General features: G+C 48.2%; 1 protein-coding gene across 11 annotated transcripts in view; it reads left to right on the forward strand.

Annotated features, from left to right (window-relative positions):
• Nucleotides 1–18,772, forward strand: part of AGAP1 (ArfGAP with GTPase domain, ankyrin repeat and PH domain 1) — a 335,965-nt gene that overhangs the window by 145,567 nt on the left and 171,626 nt on the right. For all 11 annotated transcript variants that reach the window (XM_064719066.1, XM_064719067.1, XM_064719070.1 and 8 more), the window contains 2 exons: nt 7,779–7,906; nt 13,928–14,083. In XM_064719066.1, coding sequence (XP_064575136.1) covers nt 7,779–7,906; nt 13,928–14,083 — 284 coding nt within the window. The remainder of the gene's footprint in view (nt 1–7,778; nt 7,907–13,927; nt 14,084–18,772) is intronic.

The raw sequence follows: 18,772 nt of genomic DNA on the forward strand, positions 1-18,772 counted from the left end.
AATGGCCTTAATAGTGGCTACTTACATGAATGTGTCCCATTTGGAAGCATTTGTGGTTAAGGCTTGCTGTGGTAGTTATTACTGCCTCTCCTGCAGTATGTAATTGTGGAATAAATTTGCTTTTATTGAACCCTTACTTATCCTGTAAACATGGAATATTAAACTAAAAGGCAGCTGCTGTAAAAATATAAGCTGCTGTATATCTTAACATCTTTCACTTGTGTTTTTTAAGGTAAAAGCAAGTGCTTGCTCGCACAAAAATCCCAATTTTGCAATGTTATTTTTTCCCCAAGTAATAAAAGAGGTATTTATTAAACAAGTGTTTATCCCTGCTGATGTTTTTCACTCAGCTGTCAGCATTCCAGCTTCAAGTGAAGTCCATTTTCTGTCTGTCCCTCAGTGAAGGAAAATTTCCTGCATTCCCATCTTTTGCACAAGTGGCAGGTTTTAGCTGAACCTGCTGTTTACTCCTTCTTGGACGTGCAGAGGAGATGGATGGTCTTACACAGGTTTTGATGAGAAACCAGTTTTGATTTAAATTAGTGGTAATTGGAGAACTGAGTGTTTGCATCTCCTAAATGTGCAGCACCCCTGGACTGTGATCACTAAGAAGAGAAATGGCACCAGATGTTACGGGTCTTGTATGCCTGGAGTCTTCCTTTTTTAATATTCCAAGCTTTTCTTGGTTGAGCAATTTAAATGTATGAAAAAGAGCACAGGAAGAGCTGTATTCCCTGTCTTTTGGGAATGAAAAGTGATCAGACTGCTGGTACCTCTGGGTGTTTTCCAGGATCCACCTTAGGAGCAGGGAGAGATCAGGTCTGAGCCTGGATGAGGTTTCCCTCCACTCCTCTCTGGGGCGCTGCAGTTTCTCAGTTTTCTGAGATGTGGGGCTGGAGCAGACTCTCACCTTGTGCCTGGAACTCCTCCTAGGGAGTATTTTCCTCTGAAGTCTCTGCCTTTCTCATCCTTGTCCTTGGATGGAGCTGTGCTGATGAGGTTGATGCCTCAGGTTTGAGCTTTTCTATTTTTCAGATTCTGTGCTGCTTTAGTGTGGAGTTCTGGGCTTCATATGAGGGCACTGGTGAGCTCTGTGCACAGAGCAGGGAGACAGAACAATTCCTGCTCAGCTGGGCACCAGGGACAAATGATCCAAATCTCAGACCCAAGAGCACAAACAACGCGGGCTGGAGAGAGAAAACAAGAAGGATGAGATTTGATAACCTAAAGCTGTAATGGGACAATTAACTCCAATATGCAAATGGAGCAGAACTTTTAAAAGTTAGAGACCTTGTGACCAGTCATCCATTTTGTGGCCATTTTGTTTCATCTTGGGTGCAGCCCTGGCTGGGCTCTTGTGCTGCCCAAGGTGTGTCCATTGAGGAGATCCTTTTAATCAATCCCTGCTTTATTCTGTAACTCTCTCAGCCTCTGTTCTAGGGCAGTCTCTCAAGGCATCAAGTTGAGTAGGAGCTGATGTGTGAGCAGCCCTTTGAACCAGGGCAGACGGCTCTGGCACAGCCTTCCTAAAGGGAATGAGCTCCCAAACAGAGCACCAGGAGGAGCCAGTTCCTTATGGAGGCACCACCCTCATCCTCCCAAGGGAATTCAGTCCTGTGCTCCTCATCCCTGAGGGAATTCAGTCCTGTGCTCCTCATCCCAAGGGAATTCAGTCCTGTGCTCCTCATCCCAAGGGAATTCAGTCCTGTGCTCCTCATCCCAAGGGAATTCAGTCCTGTGCTCCTCATCCCTGAGGGAATTCAGTCCTGTGCTCCTCATCCCTGAGGGAATTCAGTCCTGTGCTCCTCATCCCCCAGGGAATTCAGTCCTGTGCTCCTCATCCCTGAGGGAATTCAGTCCTGTGCTCCTCATCCCAAGGGAATTCAGTCCTGTGCTCCTCATCCCTGAGGGAATTCAGTCCTGGGCTCCTCATCCCAAGGGAATTCAGTCCTCTGCTCCTCATCCCAAGGGAATTCAGTCCTCTGCTCCTCATCCCTGAGGGAATTCAGTCCTCTGCTCCTCATCCCAAGGGAATTCAGTCCTGTGCTCCTCATCCCCAGGGAATTCAGTCCTGAGCTCCTCATCCCAAGGGAATTCAGTCCTGGGCTCCTCATCCCCAGGGAATTCAGTCCTGTGCTCTTCATCCCTGAGGGAATTCAGTCCTGGGCTCCTCATCCCAAGGGAATTCTGTCCTGTGCTCCTCATCCCCCAGGGAATTCAGTCCTGGGCTCCTCATGCCCAGGGAATTCAGTCCTGTGCTCCTCATCCCTGAGGGAATTCAGTCCTGTGCTCCTCATCCCTGAGGGAATTCAGTCCTGAGCTCCTCATCCCCAGGGAATTCAGTCCTGTGCTCTTCATCCCCCAGGGAATTCAGTCCTGAGCTCCTCATGCCCAGGGAATTCAGTCCTGTGCTCCTCATCCCTGAAAGAATTCAGTCCTGTGCTCCTCATCCCAGGGAATTCAGTCCTGGGCTCTTCATCCCCAGGGAATTCAGTCCTGTGCTCCTCATCCCTGAAGGAATTCAGTCCTGTGCTCCTCATCCCAGGGAATTCAGTCCTGTGCTCTCCATCCAGGGAATTCAGTCCTGTGCTCCTCATCCCCAGGGAATTCAGTCCTGTGCTCCTCATCCCCAGGGAATTCAGTCCTGTGCTCTTCATCCCAGGGAATTCAGTCCTGTGCTCCTCATCCCTGAGGGAATTCAGTCCTGTGCTCCTCATCCCCTGGGAATTCAGTCCTGTGCTCCTCATGCCCAGGGAATTCAGTCCTGTGCTCCTCATCCCAGGGAATTCAGTCCTGTGCTCCTCATCCCAAGGGAATTCAGTCCTGTGCTCCTCATCCTTGAGGGAATTCAGTCCTGTGCTCTTCATCCCTCAGGGAATTCAGTCCTGTGCTCCTCATCCCCCAGGGAATTCAGTCCTGTGCTCCTCATCCCCAGGGAATTCAGTCCTGTGCTCTTCATCCCCCAGGGAATTCAGTCCTGTGCTCCTCATCCCAAGGGAATTCAGTCCTGTGCTCCTCATCCCTGAGGGAATTCAGTCCTGTGCTCCTCATCCCTGAGGGAATTCAGTCCTGTGCTCCTCATGCCCAGGGAATTCAGTCCTGTGCTCCTCATCCCCAGGGAATTCAGTCCTGTGCTCCTCATCCCTGAGGGAATTCAGTCCTGTGCTCTCATCCCTGAGGGAATTCAGTCCTGGGCTCCTCATCCCTGAGGGAATTCAGTCCTGTGCTCCTCATCCTGAGGGAATTCAGTCCTTGCTCCTCATCCCTGAGGGAATTCAGTCCTGTGCTCCTCATCCCAAGGGAATTCAGTCCTGTGTCCTCATCCCTGAGGGAATTCAGTCCTGTGCTCCTCATCCCTGAGGGAATTCAGTCCTGTGCTCCTCATCCCTGAGGAAATTCAGTCCTGTGCTCTCATCCCTGAGGGAATTCAGTCCTTGCTCTCATCCCTGAGGGAATTCAGTCCTGTGCTCCTCATGCCCAGGGAATTCAGTCCTGTGCTCCTCATCCCTGAGGGAATTCAGTCCTGTGCTCCTCATCCCTGAGGGAATTCAGTCCTGGGCTCCTCATCCCTGAGGGAATTCAGTCCTGTGCTCCTCATCCCCAGGGAATTCAGTCCTCTGCTCCTCATGCCCAGGGAATTCAGTCCTCTGCTCCTCATCCCCAGGGAATTCAGTCCTGTGCTCCTCATCCCTGAGGGAATTCAGTCCTGTGCTCCTCATCCCTGAGGGAATTCAGTCCTGTGCTCCTCATCCCTGAGGGAATTCAGTCCTGTGCTCCTCATCCCCAGGGAATTCAGTCCTGTGCTCCTCATCCCCCAGGGAATTCAGTCCTGTGCTCCTCATCCCCAGGGAATTCAGTCCTGTGCTCTTCATCCCAAGGGAATTCAGTCCTGTGCTCCTCATCCCCCAGGGAATTCAGTCCTGTGCTCCTCATCCCCCAGGGAATTCAGTCCTGTGCTCCTCATCCCCCAGGGAATTCAGTCCTGTGCTCCTCATCCCAAGGGAATTCAGTCCTGTGCTCCTCATCCCTGAGGGAATTCAGTCCTGTGCTCCTCATCCCTGAGGGAATTCAGTCCTGTGCTCTTCATCCCTGAGGGAATTCAGTCCTGTGCTCTTCATCCCTGAGGGAATTCAGTCCTGTGCTCCTCATCCCCAGGGAATTCAGTCCTCTGCTCCTCATCCCTGAGGGAATTCAGTCTCTGCTCCTCATGCCCAGGGAATTCAGTCCTGGCTCCTCATCCCAAGGGAATTCAGTCCTGTGCTCCTCATCCCAAGGGAATTCAGTCCTGTGCTCCTCATGCCCAGGGAATTCATGTCAGTCTCAGCTCCTCATCCCAAGGGAATTCAGTCCTGAGCTCCTCATCCCCAGGGAATTCAGTCCTGAGCTCCTCATCCCCCAGGGAATTCAGTCCTGTGCTCCTCATCCCAAGGGAATTCTGTCCTGTGCCACTCAGGGTACGAGGGCTTTGCTTGGGGAAATGTGTTGTGCTCACTGTTTCCTTTGGAAAGTGTGGTTTGTGTGGAGATGCTCAGGGTTCCGTGTGCAGCTCCCAGCTGTCCTGCTCAGGCTCCCTGAAAGCCTCGTGGGCAGGCAGGGAGCAGGAGATGCTGAGGAATGAGTGGGTTTTTTTTCCCTAACAAAAAGCAGCGTTTGGGATGGAAGTGGCAGGGGGTGGGAAGGTTAATTTTGTTGTGGTGAGCTGGGTCAGGCATGGAAGGGGAGGCATTCAAGCCAGGAGCTTTCCCTCCCAACTCGGAGTGGGAATTTCACATGCTTTTAATTATCAATGCCTTCAAGCAGAATACAACTCCCAGTCATTCTGGCTCGTGGAATTAAATTTAAATGTATAAAAAATAAGCGTCAGTCTCCCTCCAAGGCCAAATATTTGCTAAATATCAGTTTCTCTTTGTTTACAACTCTAAGTATCTATGGTATATCCCTGTTTGTTTGCAGAAGAGTTCTTGACTTTGCACATAAATTTTGTTTAGCTTTTCATTCTTCTGATATATTACAATAAAACCTGTCCCCAACTGATAAATTGAGTATGTAAAAGTACTGACAATTCAACTGATTTTTAAAAAAAGAGTTGAAATGCTTCTCAATCTCTGGATTATTTTTTATATCTGCTGTAGATTAAGTTGGTATTCATCTGTTTTAAAAATATTTTTTAGAGAGTATACAATTCAAATATTGCGTTCAGAAGCAGCTTGGGACAACAATATCTCTGCTTTCTTGAATTTTTTATTCACTTTATAGAACATCATTGTTCTGACAGAGCGAGGAGCTGGGGTGAAGAATGGTCTATTTTGACCCCACCTGTGTCCAGTTTGAGGCCCCCAGCATAATGCTGTGGAGTTGTGGAGTGAGCCCAGAGGAGGCCATGGGGATGCTCCAGGGCTGGAGCCAGCCTGGAGAGCTGGGGGTGCTCACTGGAGAGCAGAAGCTCCAGGGAGAGCTCAGAGCCCCTGCAGGGGCTCCAGGAGAGCTGGAGAGGGACTGGGGACAAGGCATGGAGGGACAGCACACAGGGAATGGCTCCCACTGCCAGAGGGCAGGGATGGATGGGAGATTGGGAATTGGGAATTGTTCTGTGAGGGTGGGCAGGCCCTGGCACAGGGTGCCCAGAGCAGCTGTGGCTGCCCCTGGATCCCTGGCAGTGCCCAAGGCCAGGCTGGGCAGGGCTGGGAGCAGCCTGGTGCTTTGCTTGTGTTCAGTCACTGAGTTCAGACTGGCCTGGGTTTCTTCCCCTTCTTGCCCAGACTGTGCTGTGTGTGCCAGTGGTGCCAACACCCCTGTGCCCACACTGCAGGGAAAAGGTAAATGTTCCCCTTGGCTAATTGTCTCTGCCATGTGAGAGCAGGAGCTTTTGCACATGAGGTAGTTTTCATCCATCTGTGTTTTTTGTTCAGTTTGGGTCTTAATTTAGGTCTGTTCCACAAAGGATGAAGACAAATCCATGTGCATATGTTAAAATCTGACCTTTGGTTTGCTCTCTTCACTCGCTAATGTGTTTTAAAATATTTTAATATATAGCTTCCCAGGCCCCAGATCAATAACCCAATGGGTCTGAAATGACAGAGTGCTACGATATTCCCCTTTAATTTAAACATGATTAGCTGATGAAGGTTATGATCAATATGCTAGGAGAAGATAAATTAATTGATATCATCCTTTCAGGATGATAAGAGGCCTATTGGAGGTGGGATGTAACTAATGAAGCTGCTTCTTCATATATATGAGCCATTCTTTATCCAATGTATTCTCACTAAATCATGGTTATGCCATCATTCATTTACATGAAAAACATAAGCCACAGACCAGTTTGTTATTAAAATTGCATTCATTTGAGAAGAAACTATGCTTACACTGTCCCTGCCTGTGCTGTAATGTAGTGAGGGAAAAGAATCTTGGAATTTACATAATTGTCCTTTTGTGTTTGCTGAACAAGACAGACTGGGTTCTGTTGGCTTAATTCCAAGGATTTCCTGGGGAACTTCTTAAGGAGATGCCAGTAAATGTCTCTGGCTTTGGTGGAGGTGCTGCAAGTGACTGCAGATTCCTTGGCACAAGTTTTGTGAAGTGCTTCCCTTCATGGAGAAAACTGCATGCAAGGAAGCTGAATTTAGTTAGTGGCGTTTTTGATTAGCCACTACACAAGTACCTGTTTCCAAAGACTGAAATTTTGATTAGTTTTTAATTTGTGACTCAAAAGGTAGCCATACATTTTATTTTTATGTATTTATGACATAAAAAGAGCTCTTTCCAAAGGCTTTAGCTGAATTAGCAGCATGAGCTCAAGTTCCAGTGTGTGATGGGATGAATTTCTGAAATGGTTTGAGTTGTTTAAATTGAAAGATTGTAGGAGAGGTTTGGAAGTTGCTGCATTCCACATCAGTTCTGTTTGATCTTTTTTATTATGGGTCTGCCAAGCTGTGTATAGAGGTGTTAATGGCTCTGATCCCTGTATCTGTTTGATAAATGCTGCTTTTTCTCCCATGCTGAAGAGAATGTCTTAATAAATTGCAAAAAAAAAAAAAAAAGAAAAAAAAGGCATTTTTCCAGCTGTGCTGCTGCTGTGAAAGAATAAAAGCTAAAATTAGAACTAATGATACAGCTTCTTTCCATAAAGAATTTCCCTGGGATGTGTGGTACCACCAATCTAGGTATTTATTCACTGTCATGAACCCTTTATCAGTTCTAATACTGCAGTTCTAATACTGCAGTTCTAATATTGCAGTTCTCTTTGGTTTGGGCTCCACAGTGGATTGCCCCGGTGCAATAGCTGATAAAAAAGGAAAACCCATTTTATTCCTTGGCAGCAGAGAGCAGGTACCTCCTGTCTGCCAGGAGAATATCCCAAAGAATGGGAAATGTTTGCTACCATGAGCTTTTATGGAAAACACAAGCCTCAGATGAGTCTCTCTCATCTGAGAGTGATGAGCTTTGTTAGTGTGGGGTCACAAACACAGAGAGGACTTGGTACAAAATTCCTGGTGTTGCTTTTTGTTATTTTTCCCCCAAGTCCTGTGGTGCTCACGTGGTGGAATGAGACTTCTGGAGGCACATTTTCCAGAAGTCTCATTCCACCAGGAATGAGGAGGAGTCACATTTCCCAGCTGGAGTCTCCCGTGGCGCACCGTGGCGCACCAGCACCCTTCCCGTTCCCTGTACCACACTGAGCTCCTGGAGCAGGCTTTGGTGGTGCCCCCAGTCTGTGTGTGCTGCTCACGGTGTGTTTGGCCCTGCCTGACCTGCCTGCCTGTTGTGTCTCCCCTCAGTGGCCCAGAAGATCGTTTCCACCAAGAAGAAGCAGCAGCTCTCCATCGGACCCTGCAAGTCTCTGCCCAACTCTCCGAGCCACTCCTCCGTGTGTTCTGCCCAGGTTTCTGCCGTGCATATCAGCCAGGTACAGACAAAAGCAGGGCTTGGGAAAGGGGCTGATAAGCTGCTTTTCATCTCTGGTGTGTTTCCTGCCATTTCAAGTGCTCTCCTTGCTGCTCCTGAGGTAGCTGCCATTTTATTCATGCTGCCAGTGCACTGTGGTTTGAAGTGATATTTGAATTATTTTTTAAGATTGGCTTGAGTTCAAAAACAAAGTAGGAAAGCAGAATAATTTGCCTTTAAAGCCTGCTTGGATTGATAAGCCTGCTTTGATCATTCTCATTGATACCCAGCAGCCTGCAGGCCAATCATTACAGTTGCAGCATTTGCTGTGCTGTGGTTCAGCATCCCCTTGCTGTGTTTTTGGTGGTTACTCTCACTCAGCTGTGCTGAGCTGGTGTATCCCCGTGGTTAGAGTGCTGGAATTTTACACTCAATGGTATTTTGAGAAACATATGGTTAATATTAACATTTTCTTAACATTGCCATATGGTTAATACCAACTTTACCCACGTGTATTGCACACTCCCCTGTGTTTCCCTGACAATGCCCTTCCTCAGTGTCTTTGTTTTCTAGTGTCAACTGATCATCTCTGGGCTTGTTCCCAGCTGGGATGGATATAAACTGAATGATGTGAGGTACCCACAGCCATTCTGGTGTGGTTTTCAGTCTAAACTCAATAGTGCACAGGTTATTTTGCAGTCCTGAGCCAGCCATGTGAGGATTTGTTTTGGCTGTGGACCTTTATCCCACACAGTGCCTGCTTTTTGGCAGAAGGGAGTAACTTGTCCCATGGGTTACCACCCTAAAGATGCAGGTGCCAGTTTAGTCTGCAGAGTTCTCTGCTGTGACTCACTGAGTCCTGATCCAGCCCCAGGCTTTGGCTGTGGCTTTTGCTGATGAGCCCAAAGAGAATGCTGGAGTTCAGGCCCCCCTTTCTAAAGCAGGTGCTGAGTGAGGTGTGTTGCTCCTTAGAAGAGCCCTGGCACCTCCTGGTGAAGAACAAGTTCTCACATGGGAGAGGTTTCCTTTCCTTTCTTTGGAAACCCTTTCCAGGTTTCCTCACCTGTTCTGTCTCTGACCACAGGCCCTTGGATCTCACCCTCTCTGGGGGCATTTTTTGTTAATGAAGCTTTTTTTTGATGAAGGACATCAAATATCTGGGGGCTCACTGGTTTCCTACCCAAGTCTAGTGTGAAGGTCAACAGCAAACACCAAATTCTAGAGCAGTACCATCACCTATGCAGCAAACTTCTTGCCAGTGATAAGAGCTGTTTGGGAAAATCAAGGCAAGGTAGCTTTTGTGATAAGGCTCCCTAGATTCCGTTCCAATAAAAGGGAAATAATGTTCTTTACTGCCTTTGGCAGGTGTCATAATTACCTGAAGGGGCAATTGCATCACCAGTCAAAGATGTCTCTCTTCTGAGACTGATGTCATGCCTAAAAGTAGAGGCCAGAAATCTGTTTCATGTCTTATCTCCTTTGTGCTACACTTAAAGGCAGTATGACCTTGTTTAAGGGAAGGAAGCTGAATCCTTATCCCAGACTTGAAAGAACTTTGCAACTGCAATTCCAAGTTTAAGATGATCTGGGGCAAGATTTGCCATCTCTGATCTTGGCTGGAAGACTGGCTGGTGTCTTGCCCTTTGGAACATCTCTCCTGGCGTAATGATGTTCCTGTGAAGATTTCCTCCATGAATCAGCCCCGTTAGCGGTGCAGTGCCCTGCCACTTGCATTCTCCACAGGAGCAGAGGCCTTCAGAGGCACTGCCTGCACACAGCACTTCAGCTGGAGTCAGACATTGTTCCTTCTCTGGTTGGATCATCCCGGGGATTGAACTCCTGCAAACTCTCCAGATGACTCTGCAGTCAAAAGCTTAGGCTTTAGAGAGGGAAGAAAAGGTATCGAGTGTCACCTTAACCAGAGTAGTCCTTGGCACACCTTGGGGGGAATTGTAAGGCTCAGCACCATCCAGGGCTCCTGTGGTTGCAGTCTGCCACGTTGGACAGGGCTTGCAGCAGTCTGGTCTGGTGGAAGGCGTTGGAATGGCATCAGCCTTGAGGTCCCTTCCAATCCAAACCACCCTGGGATTCTGTGACAGACTGTTCTGTGTGTGTGGGTGCTTCTCCATCTGCATGCCCAGGGGGCTGAGGTGGTGCCTTCAGAAAATGAGATCCCTTCAGAAAATGCTCTCAGGAATATCTATAGTTACATATTTCCAGAGGCCTGTCCCACACAGTAACATGCTTCCTATGCCAAAGGCAAAATCCACTTTTCTTTGTAGTAGATGCTGCTTAATTCTCCTTCTGACTTAGTTTTTAGCCTGTATGTCAGTCAAGGGGAAGGTTTTCCTTGAAAACCTTTTTAAGTATCTCAGGTACCTCTGTTGGCTTTCAGGGCAGCACAGAATGCATGGAAAGAATTTTATTCTCAAATCCAAGGATTATCATTCATGAGCATGATGGACAGAGTTGTTGTATGCTCCGTCAACAAGAGGGATGGTGCAACATTGCTTACATTCAGGTATTCCTGAGTCAATAATTCCAGTCACAGCCCACTGTCTGGCTTTTTGGACACTTCAAGAGGTAGACTGAGTTGTTTAGAGGGAAAGAAATGTTGTGCAGTGGATTGGAGGCCTCTTGTTGGCCACAGGGCATCTTGGAATAGGTCTTTAATTTACTTTATACAAGTACAGACCAGTCACTTCTGTACCTCTCTGCTCTGTATGTCTATCCCACTTTTCATTCCCACGTTCCCCTATGCCTTGATAATCTTCCTAGTCATGATGTGCTTGTATACCATGCTAAGCCTAATTTCAAAGAAGAATTGAGTTCCCTTTTCCCTCACAAAACCCCACAGAACTATTCCTTTTCCCTAAATTCATCCTGGTGCTAGAGGAGTTGCTTGTCCTTTACACCTGACATATCAGGAAGGCAATTTGAAGCTATTAACTTAGCAGAATAGTGCCAGTAGAAACAGTTCCAAAGGGCTGTTTGCTCTGCCCAGCCCCTGGAAGTGGAGATGATCTGGTTCCCAAAGCCCTGAGGCTGCTCAGCCCCTCCTTTGGTGCTCAGGGCTGCATAACCTGCTCAGGGGTTACCTCAGCTGGGCTGGGGATTGCACTGTTGGAAAAACAGCTGGAAAAGCCTCTGGCACAACAGCTGCTGTTGCTGTTGGTGTGGAAGGCTGCAGGCCCCTCTCCAGACAAGCTCATGTGCAGATTCCAGCCAGGAATCCCCAGCAGTGAGCTGCAGCTTTGAAGGTACAGATGGAAAGATTGTTTTACAGTGACAATAATTCCCAGAAATCTGCAGGCTGGATGTGTTTTCACACTGGCTGGCTTTCCTGGAATTCAGCTGTTACGTTCTGCTGTGAGAGGAGATTGGAAATGGCACCATGTTTCCATGTCTGCCCGGTCTCTGTGCATTCCTCTAGGACAGAGGGACTTTAGTCACCCTGAGCCTCCTTTGCTCCAGGCTGAGCCCCTGCCCAGCTCCCTCAGCCCCTCCATTCCCTGCTCCATGGGGACTGCAGTGCCAGGAGTTGTGTGTCCGGGTCAGCAGTGCCATTCTCCAAGCAGATTTCCATTATTCCTGGGAAGGTGTGGAGCTTTACAGCCGCTACAAAGCTGCAGCTCAGGTGTGGCTGCCACACAAGCTCTCTCCTTACTACCTGTTGTAAATCTGTATGATGCATTATTCATGTTTGCACAGTGCCTTCAGATGGTTTTCACTACAACGTGATTGTCCAAAAATGTGACTTTAATTACTAAAAGCAAAGTGCAGTCAGCTTGGCCATCCATTATTTCATTCTGTGTGAGACCTGATTATTGTTAAGCCTTTTAGAAATTTTCTGGGATGTCAAAACTAAAACTAAACAAGGAATGATAATGTATTTAATGCCACATATTTCACAATCCTTTTGTATTTACAGGGTTGTTTCTAAGTAACCTGATATTTACCTAGAACAAGCATTGTAGATAGCTCCCTGTGAGGGTGCCCAGAGCAGCTGTGGCTGCCCCTGCATCCCTGGCAGTGCCCCAGGCCAGGCTGGACAGGGCTTGGAGCACCCTGGGACAGTGGGAGGTGTCCTTGCCCATGGCAAGGAGTTGGAATTAGATGATCCTTGGGGTCCCTTTCAACCCAAACAATTCTATGGTTTTTGCAACCATTCTCTCTGGTTGTGTTTTTCATTGTTCCAGCTAGTGGCTTATTTTGAAATCACCTCAGAGTTTTATTTACAAAGTTGGAAATCCACTGCGCTTGGTGCGTGAGAAGAGAAACATTGCCTGCAGGAGTTCTTTTATAGAAACTCTCCCTGTGTCTTAGGGGAATAGAATATCCAACAGGTTTGTGTTTTCCTTTAGGAGTTACTTATAAATCACTTGGAAATCCAGGAGACAGCTGTGAAAAGTGTAAAATGATACTATAAAATAATGAAGGGATTTAAAAGATAAAATTGTAGGGAATCCTTCATGGTCTCCACCTGGAAAGTAGGCTCTTAGGGCATAAATCTGTTAATTTCAATTAAAAAAAATTAGATTTCTTTGCCACCCTTCTCATCTCCAGCACATCCAGTGGCTTGGGAACAAGCTGCTGCAGAGACAGGAAAAGCAAATGTGGGGTAATTGAGGCCACTTCTTCCCAGCTTGTCCTGCTCATCTGTCCAGTGTTACCATTCTCCATTAGGGCACTAAAAATGATCATTCCAGTTATGTAATTTCATCTCCTTTGTTTTGGACACATCTCCCAGTTCTGCTGCTGCTTCCTGAGCAGGAAATGTCTCTGCCCTGCCCTTGCAGTGCCTTCCCCTCTGCTCCCTGCTCTGGGAAAGCTGCAAGGACCAGAGGAGAGCTTGGAACATGCAGGATTTCAGCTGGGCTGGAAGGGGCTGTCTCCTGCTTTTCCATCCTCCTCACTGCTTACAGCTTGAGGTCCCCATCCCCAAGGAGCATGGGGGAAGTGCCATGAGGCATCTTTCTCCTCAGGAATTCTGGAAATACCCTCTTACCACCTTGCCTCACTTCCTCCAGGAATCTTGACTGCTTTGGAGATGGCCTTTCCCCCTTCTCTGTGCATCCCAGACATTTCTTTTCCCTCCAGAATTACCTGTGAGTTACTGCCCAGCCCCTTCATCCTCTGCTGCTCCATCCCCAGCAGGCAGAATGTTCTCTGTTGTCCTGCCCCAGTCCCCCATCAGCACACAGAGCATCTCCTCCTTCAGTGGTGTTTTTAGTACTTGTTTATGTCATGTCTAGTAAGTCCTTTTAAAGAAAAAAAAAATAATACTTTTTTCTTAATCACCTTTTGGTCCTTTCCATTCTGTCTGGTTTCCTCACCTTCCTTCTTTCAGGAATTTGTTACCTCGGTTCATTTATTGTTTTATAGGCTCAAAGCTTTATTTCTTTCAGGACTAGGATGTAACATCAGAGTTTTGGCTGCTTCAAATAAATTGGAATCTCTTACTCACAAGTTTGTATCTTTGCACCAGTGGCTTCAGCAAATCCTGTGCAGGGCCAGGAGCTGGACTCGATTGTCCTTGTGGGAGAGTCTGTGATGCTTGGAAGATGTTGGGATTTATCCAACCCCTTAGTAGCCATTTTACAACCCTGAATTATTTTCATTTTCTTGATCAGCTCTCAATAATCTGGTGTCTCCAGAGTAGGTTTAACTCCATGGCACTGGGTATTTACAATTTAGTTTAGTAGAAATCCAGATTTGGAAGGTTGTTCCCAATGTTTGCTTACTTGTACACTAGAAAACAAATGAAACTGTTGCTACCCAGTTAAGGTTATACTGTGTAGAATGAAAATGTGCCTGCTGTATAAACAGAGCTATCTAAATGTTCAAAAACTAATGGTGGGGGAGATGTTCAAAGGCTTGGAATAGAAATGTGTGGAAAAGTGGCAGCAGGGCAGCCCTGCTGAGCCCTGGCTGCACTTCTGCATCAATCTGGAGTAAATCAGGAGTAAATAAGATACAGCTGTGGATTGTCATTGCTTGAAAGCAGCCTGCCACTGTTTAAAACTCCCTTTAATCCTTGCAGACCAGTAATGGAGGAGGGAGTTTAAGTGATTATTCCTCCTCTGTCCCATCAACTCCAAGCACCAGCCAGAAGGAGCTGCGGATCGACGTTCCTCCCACTGCCAACACTCCAACTCCTGTGCGCAAACAGTCCAAGCGCCGCTCCAACCTCTTCACGGTGAGTCAGCCAGGGACCTCTGCTCTGGGGACAGCCTGAGCCAGGGACACTGCCCTGGGGACAGCCTGAGCCAGGGACACTGCCCTGGGGACAGCCTGAGCCTCAAACAGGGACCTGCTGCCCTGGGGACAGCCTGAGCCAGGGACACTGCCCTGGGGACAGCCTGAGCCTCAAACAGGGACCTGCTGCTGTGGGGACAGCCTGAGCCAGGGACAGTGCCCTGGGGACAGCCTGAGCCAGGGACACTGCCCTGGGGACACTGAGCCTCAGTCAGGGACCAGTGCCCTGGGGACAGCCTGAGCCAGGGACACTGCCCTGGGGACAGCCTGAGCCTCAGCCAGGGGACACTGCCCTGGGGACAGCCTGAGCCAGGGACACTGCCCTGGGGACAGCCTGAGCCAGGGACACTGCCCTGGGGACAGCCTGAGCCTCAGCCAGGGGCCAGTGCCCTGGGGACAGCCTGAGCCTCAGTCACTGCTGCCCTGGGGACAGCCTGAGCCAGGGACACTGCCCTGGGGACAGCCTGAGCCTCAGTCACTGCTGCCCTGGGGACAGCCTGAGCCAGGGACACTGCCCTGGGGACAGCCTGAGCCAGGGGCCCTGCCCTGGGGACAGCCTGAGCCAAGGACACTGCCCTGGGGACAGCCTGAGCCTCAGACAGGGGCCCTGCTGCCCTGGGGACAGCCTGAGCCAGGGGACAGTGCCCTGGGGACAGCCTGAGCCAGGGACCTGCTGCCCTGGGGACAGCCTGAGCCAGGGGCCAGTGCCCTGGGGACAGCCTGAGCCTCAGACAGGGAGCCTGGGGACAGCCTGAGCCAGGGACCTGCTGCCCTGGGGACACTGAGCCTCAGACAGGGACCTGCTGCTCTGGGGACAGCCTGAGCCAGGGGCCAGTGCCCTGGGGACAGCCTGAGCCTCAGACAGGGAGCCTGGGGACACTGAGCCTCAGTCCCTGCTGCCCTGGGGACACTGAGCCTCAGACAGGGACCCTGGGGACACTGAGCTTCACCCGTCTGCAGCTGGGCTGTTCTGATGGCACAGGAGTGCTGCAAGAAAGCTGTGGGCTCAAAACCAAGAACATCCTGGAATTGTTGTTGGGTGGTTCTGTTTGAGACTTAAACAGGAGTTTAATTTAATAACAGGAGATTTTCCTAGGAAGACAGGCTGAGAGGCTGGAGATTGTTCAGCCTGGAGAGGAGAAGGCTCCAGGGAGACCTTAGAGCCCTTTTTAGTGCCTGAAGGGGCTCCAGGAGAGCTGCAGAGGGACTGGGGACAAGGATGGAGGGACAGGACACAGGGAATGGCTCCCACTGCCAGAGGGCAGGGATGGATGGGAGATTGGGAATTGGGAATTGTTCCCTGGCAGGGTGGGCAGGCCCTGGCACTGCCCAGAGCAGCTGTGGCTGCCCCTGATCCCTGGCAGTGCCCAAGGCCAGGCTGGATGGAGCTTGGAGCAGCGTGGGACAGTGGGAGGTGTCCCTGCCCATGCAGGGGTGACACTGGATGGGCTTTAAGCTCCTTCCCAAACCAAACTATTCCATAACTACCCTGTTCTGCTTTTATTACTATATAGAATCAGTTCACTCATTTCTTCTCCAGGGCTAAAAAAGATGATGGAGATTAAAGTAGCTTTTTTTTCTTTCCAAAGCTCCTGTTTTTTTGCTTCACTGAGAGGCCAAAAATTCCCAAATCAAAAAAAAAATCAAATAAAAAGTTGCCTGGTGCAATCTGACAGTTCTTTGTTATGCAGAAGTAGTTTGGGAAATGCTAATGAAGCCCTGAGTGAAGGTTTCCTTGGTTTAAGCCTCTTGCTGAAAGCTCTGGGATCTGTTGCAGGTGTAGCTGTGGTTTGTAAGCAGTTTTTTGACAGGTCACACATGTCACAGCAAACTCAGAATGGCTCTGGGCTCTCGTGTAATTCCCTTGGGGGTTGTAGCTACATGTTAGTTGTGTTTAGGAACCCACAACTTTCCTGTCAACATGGAGAATTTATATATTTTATTCCAAAGGTGATATCATGCTCACTTCCCACATACAAACCTGTAAAAACCATTTCCTCAGACTGAGGGAAATCTGAGCTCTCCACCCTCAGCAAGTGGAACATTTTGTCACCATTTTGGAGCTCTGAGTGACAGCACAGAGCCCCAGGGATCCTGTGTCCCTCCCAACAGAGGTATTTTGATTTAAACCCCCATCTCCCAGTCCTGTGAAGGAGAGGAAATCATGCATTTGTGTTTGGGTGCAGATGAGTGGCCTGGGAAGAAGAGTCCCAGCTCTGATGCTGATATTTGATAACAGCTGTGCAGATTCCTTGCCTTGGTGGGAATTGCAGATTTCCCAGCCCCACTAGATGTCAGTGTCAGCCCAGAAACCAGCAGTCAGAGCTGGGGAAGCAGAGCTGGGTTGCTGCTGCATCTCTGCAGACATCATCCATCCATGGCCGGCCTGCAGGATGTGTGAGGGGCTGCCAGGGCTCTGCAGGTGCTCTTGGCATCGGGGAAACTGGGAATGCTTCCTTTGGAGCAGCTGTACATTTGAGAAAGGGAGGAGAGAAAAACAGACCCATCTACAGTCACAGGAAAGGTTGGAGAAGAATTTTAAGTCAGCTGTAAACAGACTGAAGCTCTGGTTTGTGATAATTAGTGAGAGCCATATTTACTGACAGGAGAGGGTGTTGATAGTTGTCTTAGTGTCTGATAACTGGGAAAAATAATAATAATTTGCCTTTGCAGATTTAGTTGTGTCTTTTAAGGTGGGTGTAGTGAGACTGTTTAATGAGTTGCCCTGTAATCTGTGTGGTGAAGTACTTAACACCCACTCTGCTGTAACCCAGCTTCTGTGCCAAGTTACAGCCTGGAATTATTTAATTGAATAAATAGACAACTACACAGAAACTGCTGGTTATGAACAGAGTGTGTAATTAAAGTATTTTACTGTTTAGCTCTGGTTTCTTGCTGTGCTTCCCTTCCCAGTCACTTATTCCTTTATCTCTTACAGAATCAGATCTATTTCTGTTTAATAATTGCAAATTACCCCTTGTTATCTAGCACAGGTAATCTGTTCAGTGATCTTTAGATCTTCTGTTGTTGGAAGAGGACTGGGCTAAGTAGAAAATATTTGATTCCTCTTAATTATAGTTTTTGAGTTGGAATAGGGATGAGAATTTTTAAGCATGTTCAGTGCATTAAATGCAGTATATAATCTTTTTACATTGATTATTAATGGTTGTTGTAAAGCTGTGGTTGCAGCAGCTGATTTTCCCCTTAAGTGATAAGATAGAGTAGATATTAGAAGAGTTTATGTCCTTTGTTTGGACAGTGTGATAACAGGGACCACCAAATAATCTTGTATAGGGCAGGTGAGGGTTTGAAATGCATTTATGAGGTTCACTGAGCTGATTCTGACCATGTCTGATCCCACACTGGGTGAGGGAATTTCTGGCATAGAAAAGTGCATCACCTTTCCCACATTCAGTGTTAGCTGGTTTACATATTTACAGAATTCCGAGGGAGTTTTTCAGACTTAAAATGAGCTCCATGTCTCAGTATCTACTGTTAGAGATGAGTATTTTATTTTTGGGGTGCTCAGCACTGCCGACCTCTGTCTGGTTGTGCCTAAACTCAGATGTGACATCTTGGGCCAAGTTTTATGTGCATTAATCTGTGAGTGACTTGCAGGGGAAATCACTCCAATGATATTTGTGCAGGTGCTTTAATTTTTCCAGACCTTTTTTTGTTTGCTGGCACCAAGTTTTCAATAGAACCATTTATTGTGTAGATGTGCCATCAAAAAAAGTCCTGGGAAGTGTTGCTCCAGCGTGGTTTGGAGTGGATTTTTTTCTGCTAGGATATAAGACATATTGTGTGTGTCATAGGTACAAAAGCATAAAAGATCAGATTTCTGTTTCACTGCACAATTTATCTTTATAAATAGCGGAGCGTGCGAAGATTCTCCCCTGAAAAACGTTGGGGATTCTGTGACTGCGAGCTGCTAGGAGGGAATCTGCCCAGCAGAAATCCCTACATTTCTGTCCTTTTGGCATTTACCAGTGTTTTGCACTTAGGCTTTTCCCTTCCACGTGCAGCCTGTGATTTCCAGCTGCAGTAACTTTTAGGGAATGGTGATGATTTAAAACCAGAAATGAAAAACAGCATGTAGATATTCAGCCTGCATTTCAGAGGCAGGCTTCTTTCTCAAAAAAAAAGTCAGATAAAAAAGAAACATTCAAGTTGACAACTCCCCTCCCAAGGATTTGGGCACCTTCACTGAGTTTCTTTGCAATGTCACTTACGGGCGCCTTGCGCCATTGAAGCTTTGTTTTGCCTCGTATTCTTGGGAAGTGGCACTTTGAGAGGCAGAAATCTGTCTTGAAGGACGAGGAACAATAGTTATCCTGCACGCTGGATTTCACCCCTCCCACTTGTTTTGCTTGCTTTCATTTGTTCTTTGTTTAATTCCCCGGCACGCCATTCCTTTGCCCCCAGCCATAGTAACTGGCCATCGCGGCCCGTTGCCGGCAGCGCGGCATCCCCGCTGCGCGAATGCGCTGCTCGCACTCGCTCTCCTCCCTCCCCTCAGCCCCCAGGGCAGCTGCTCCTGGGTTTTATTCTTCCTCCCACCCCTTTGTGGCACGGGGGAAAGGGGCAGGAGCGATCCACGCTCCCGCTTCTCCTCCTGATTCCGGCGTCT

Source organism: Zonotrichia leucophrys, chromosome 7, assembly GCF_028769735.1.
Source record: "Zonotrichia leucophrys gambelii isolate GWCS_2022_RI chromosome 7, RI_Zleu_2.0, whole genome shotgun sequence".
In the NCBI taxonomy this organism is placed as follows: domain Eukaryota; kingdom Metazoa; phylum Chordata; class Aves; order Passeriformes; family Passerellidae; genus Zonotrichia; species Zonotrichia leucophrys.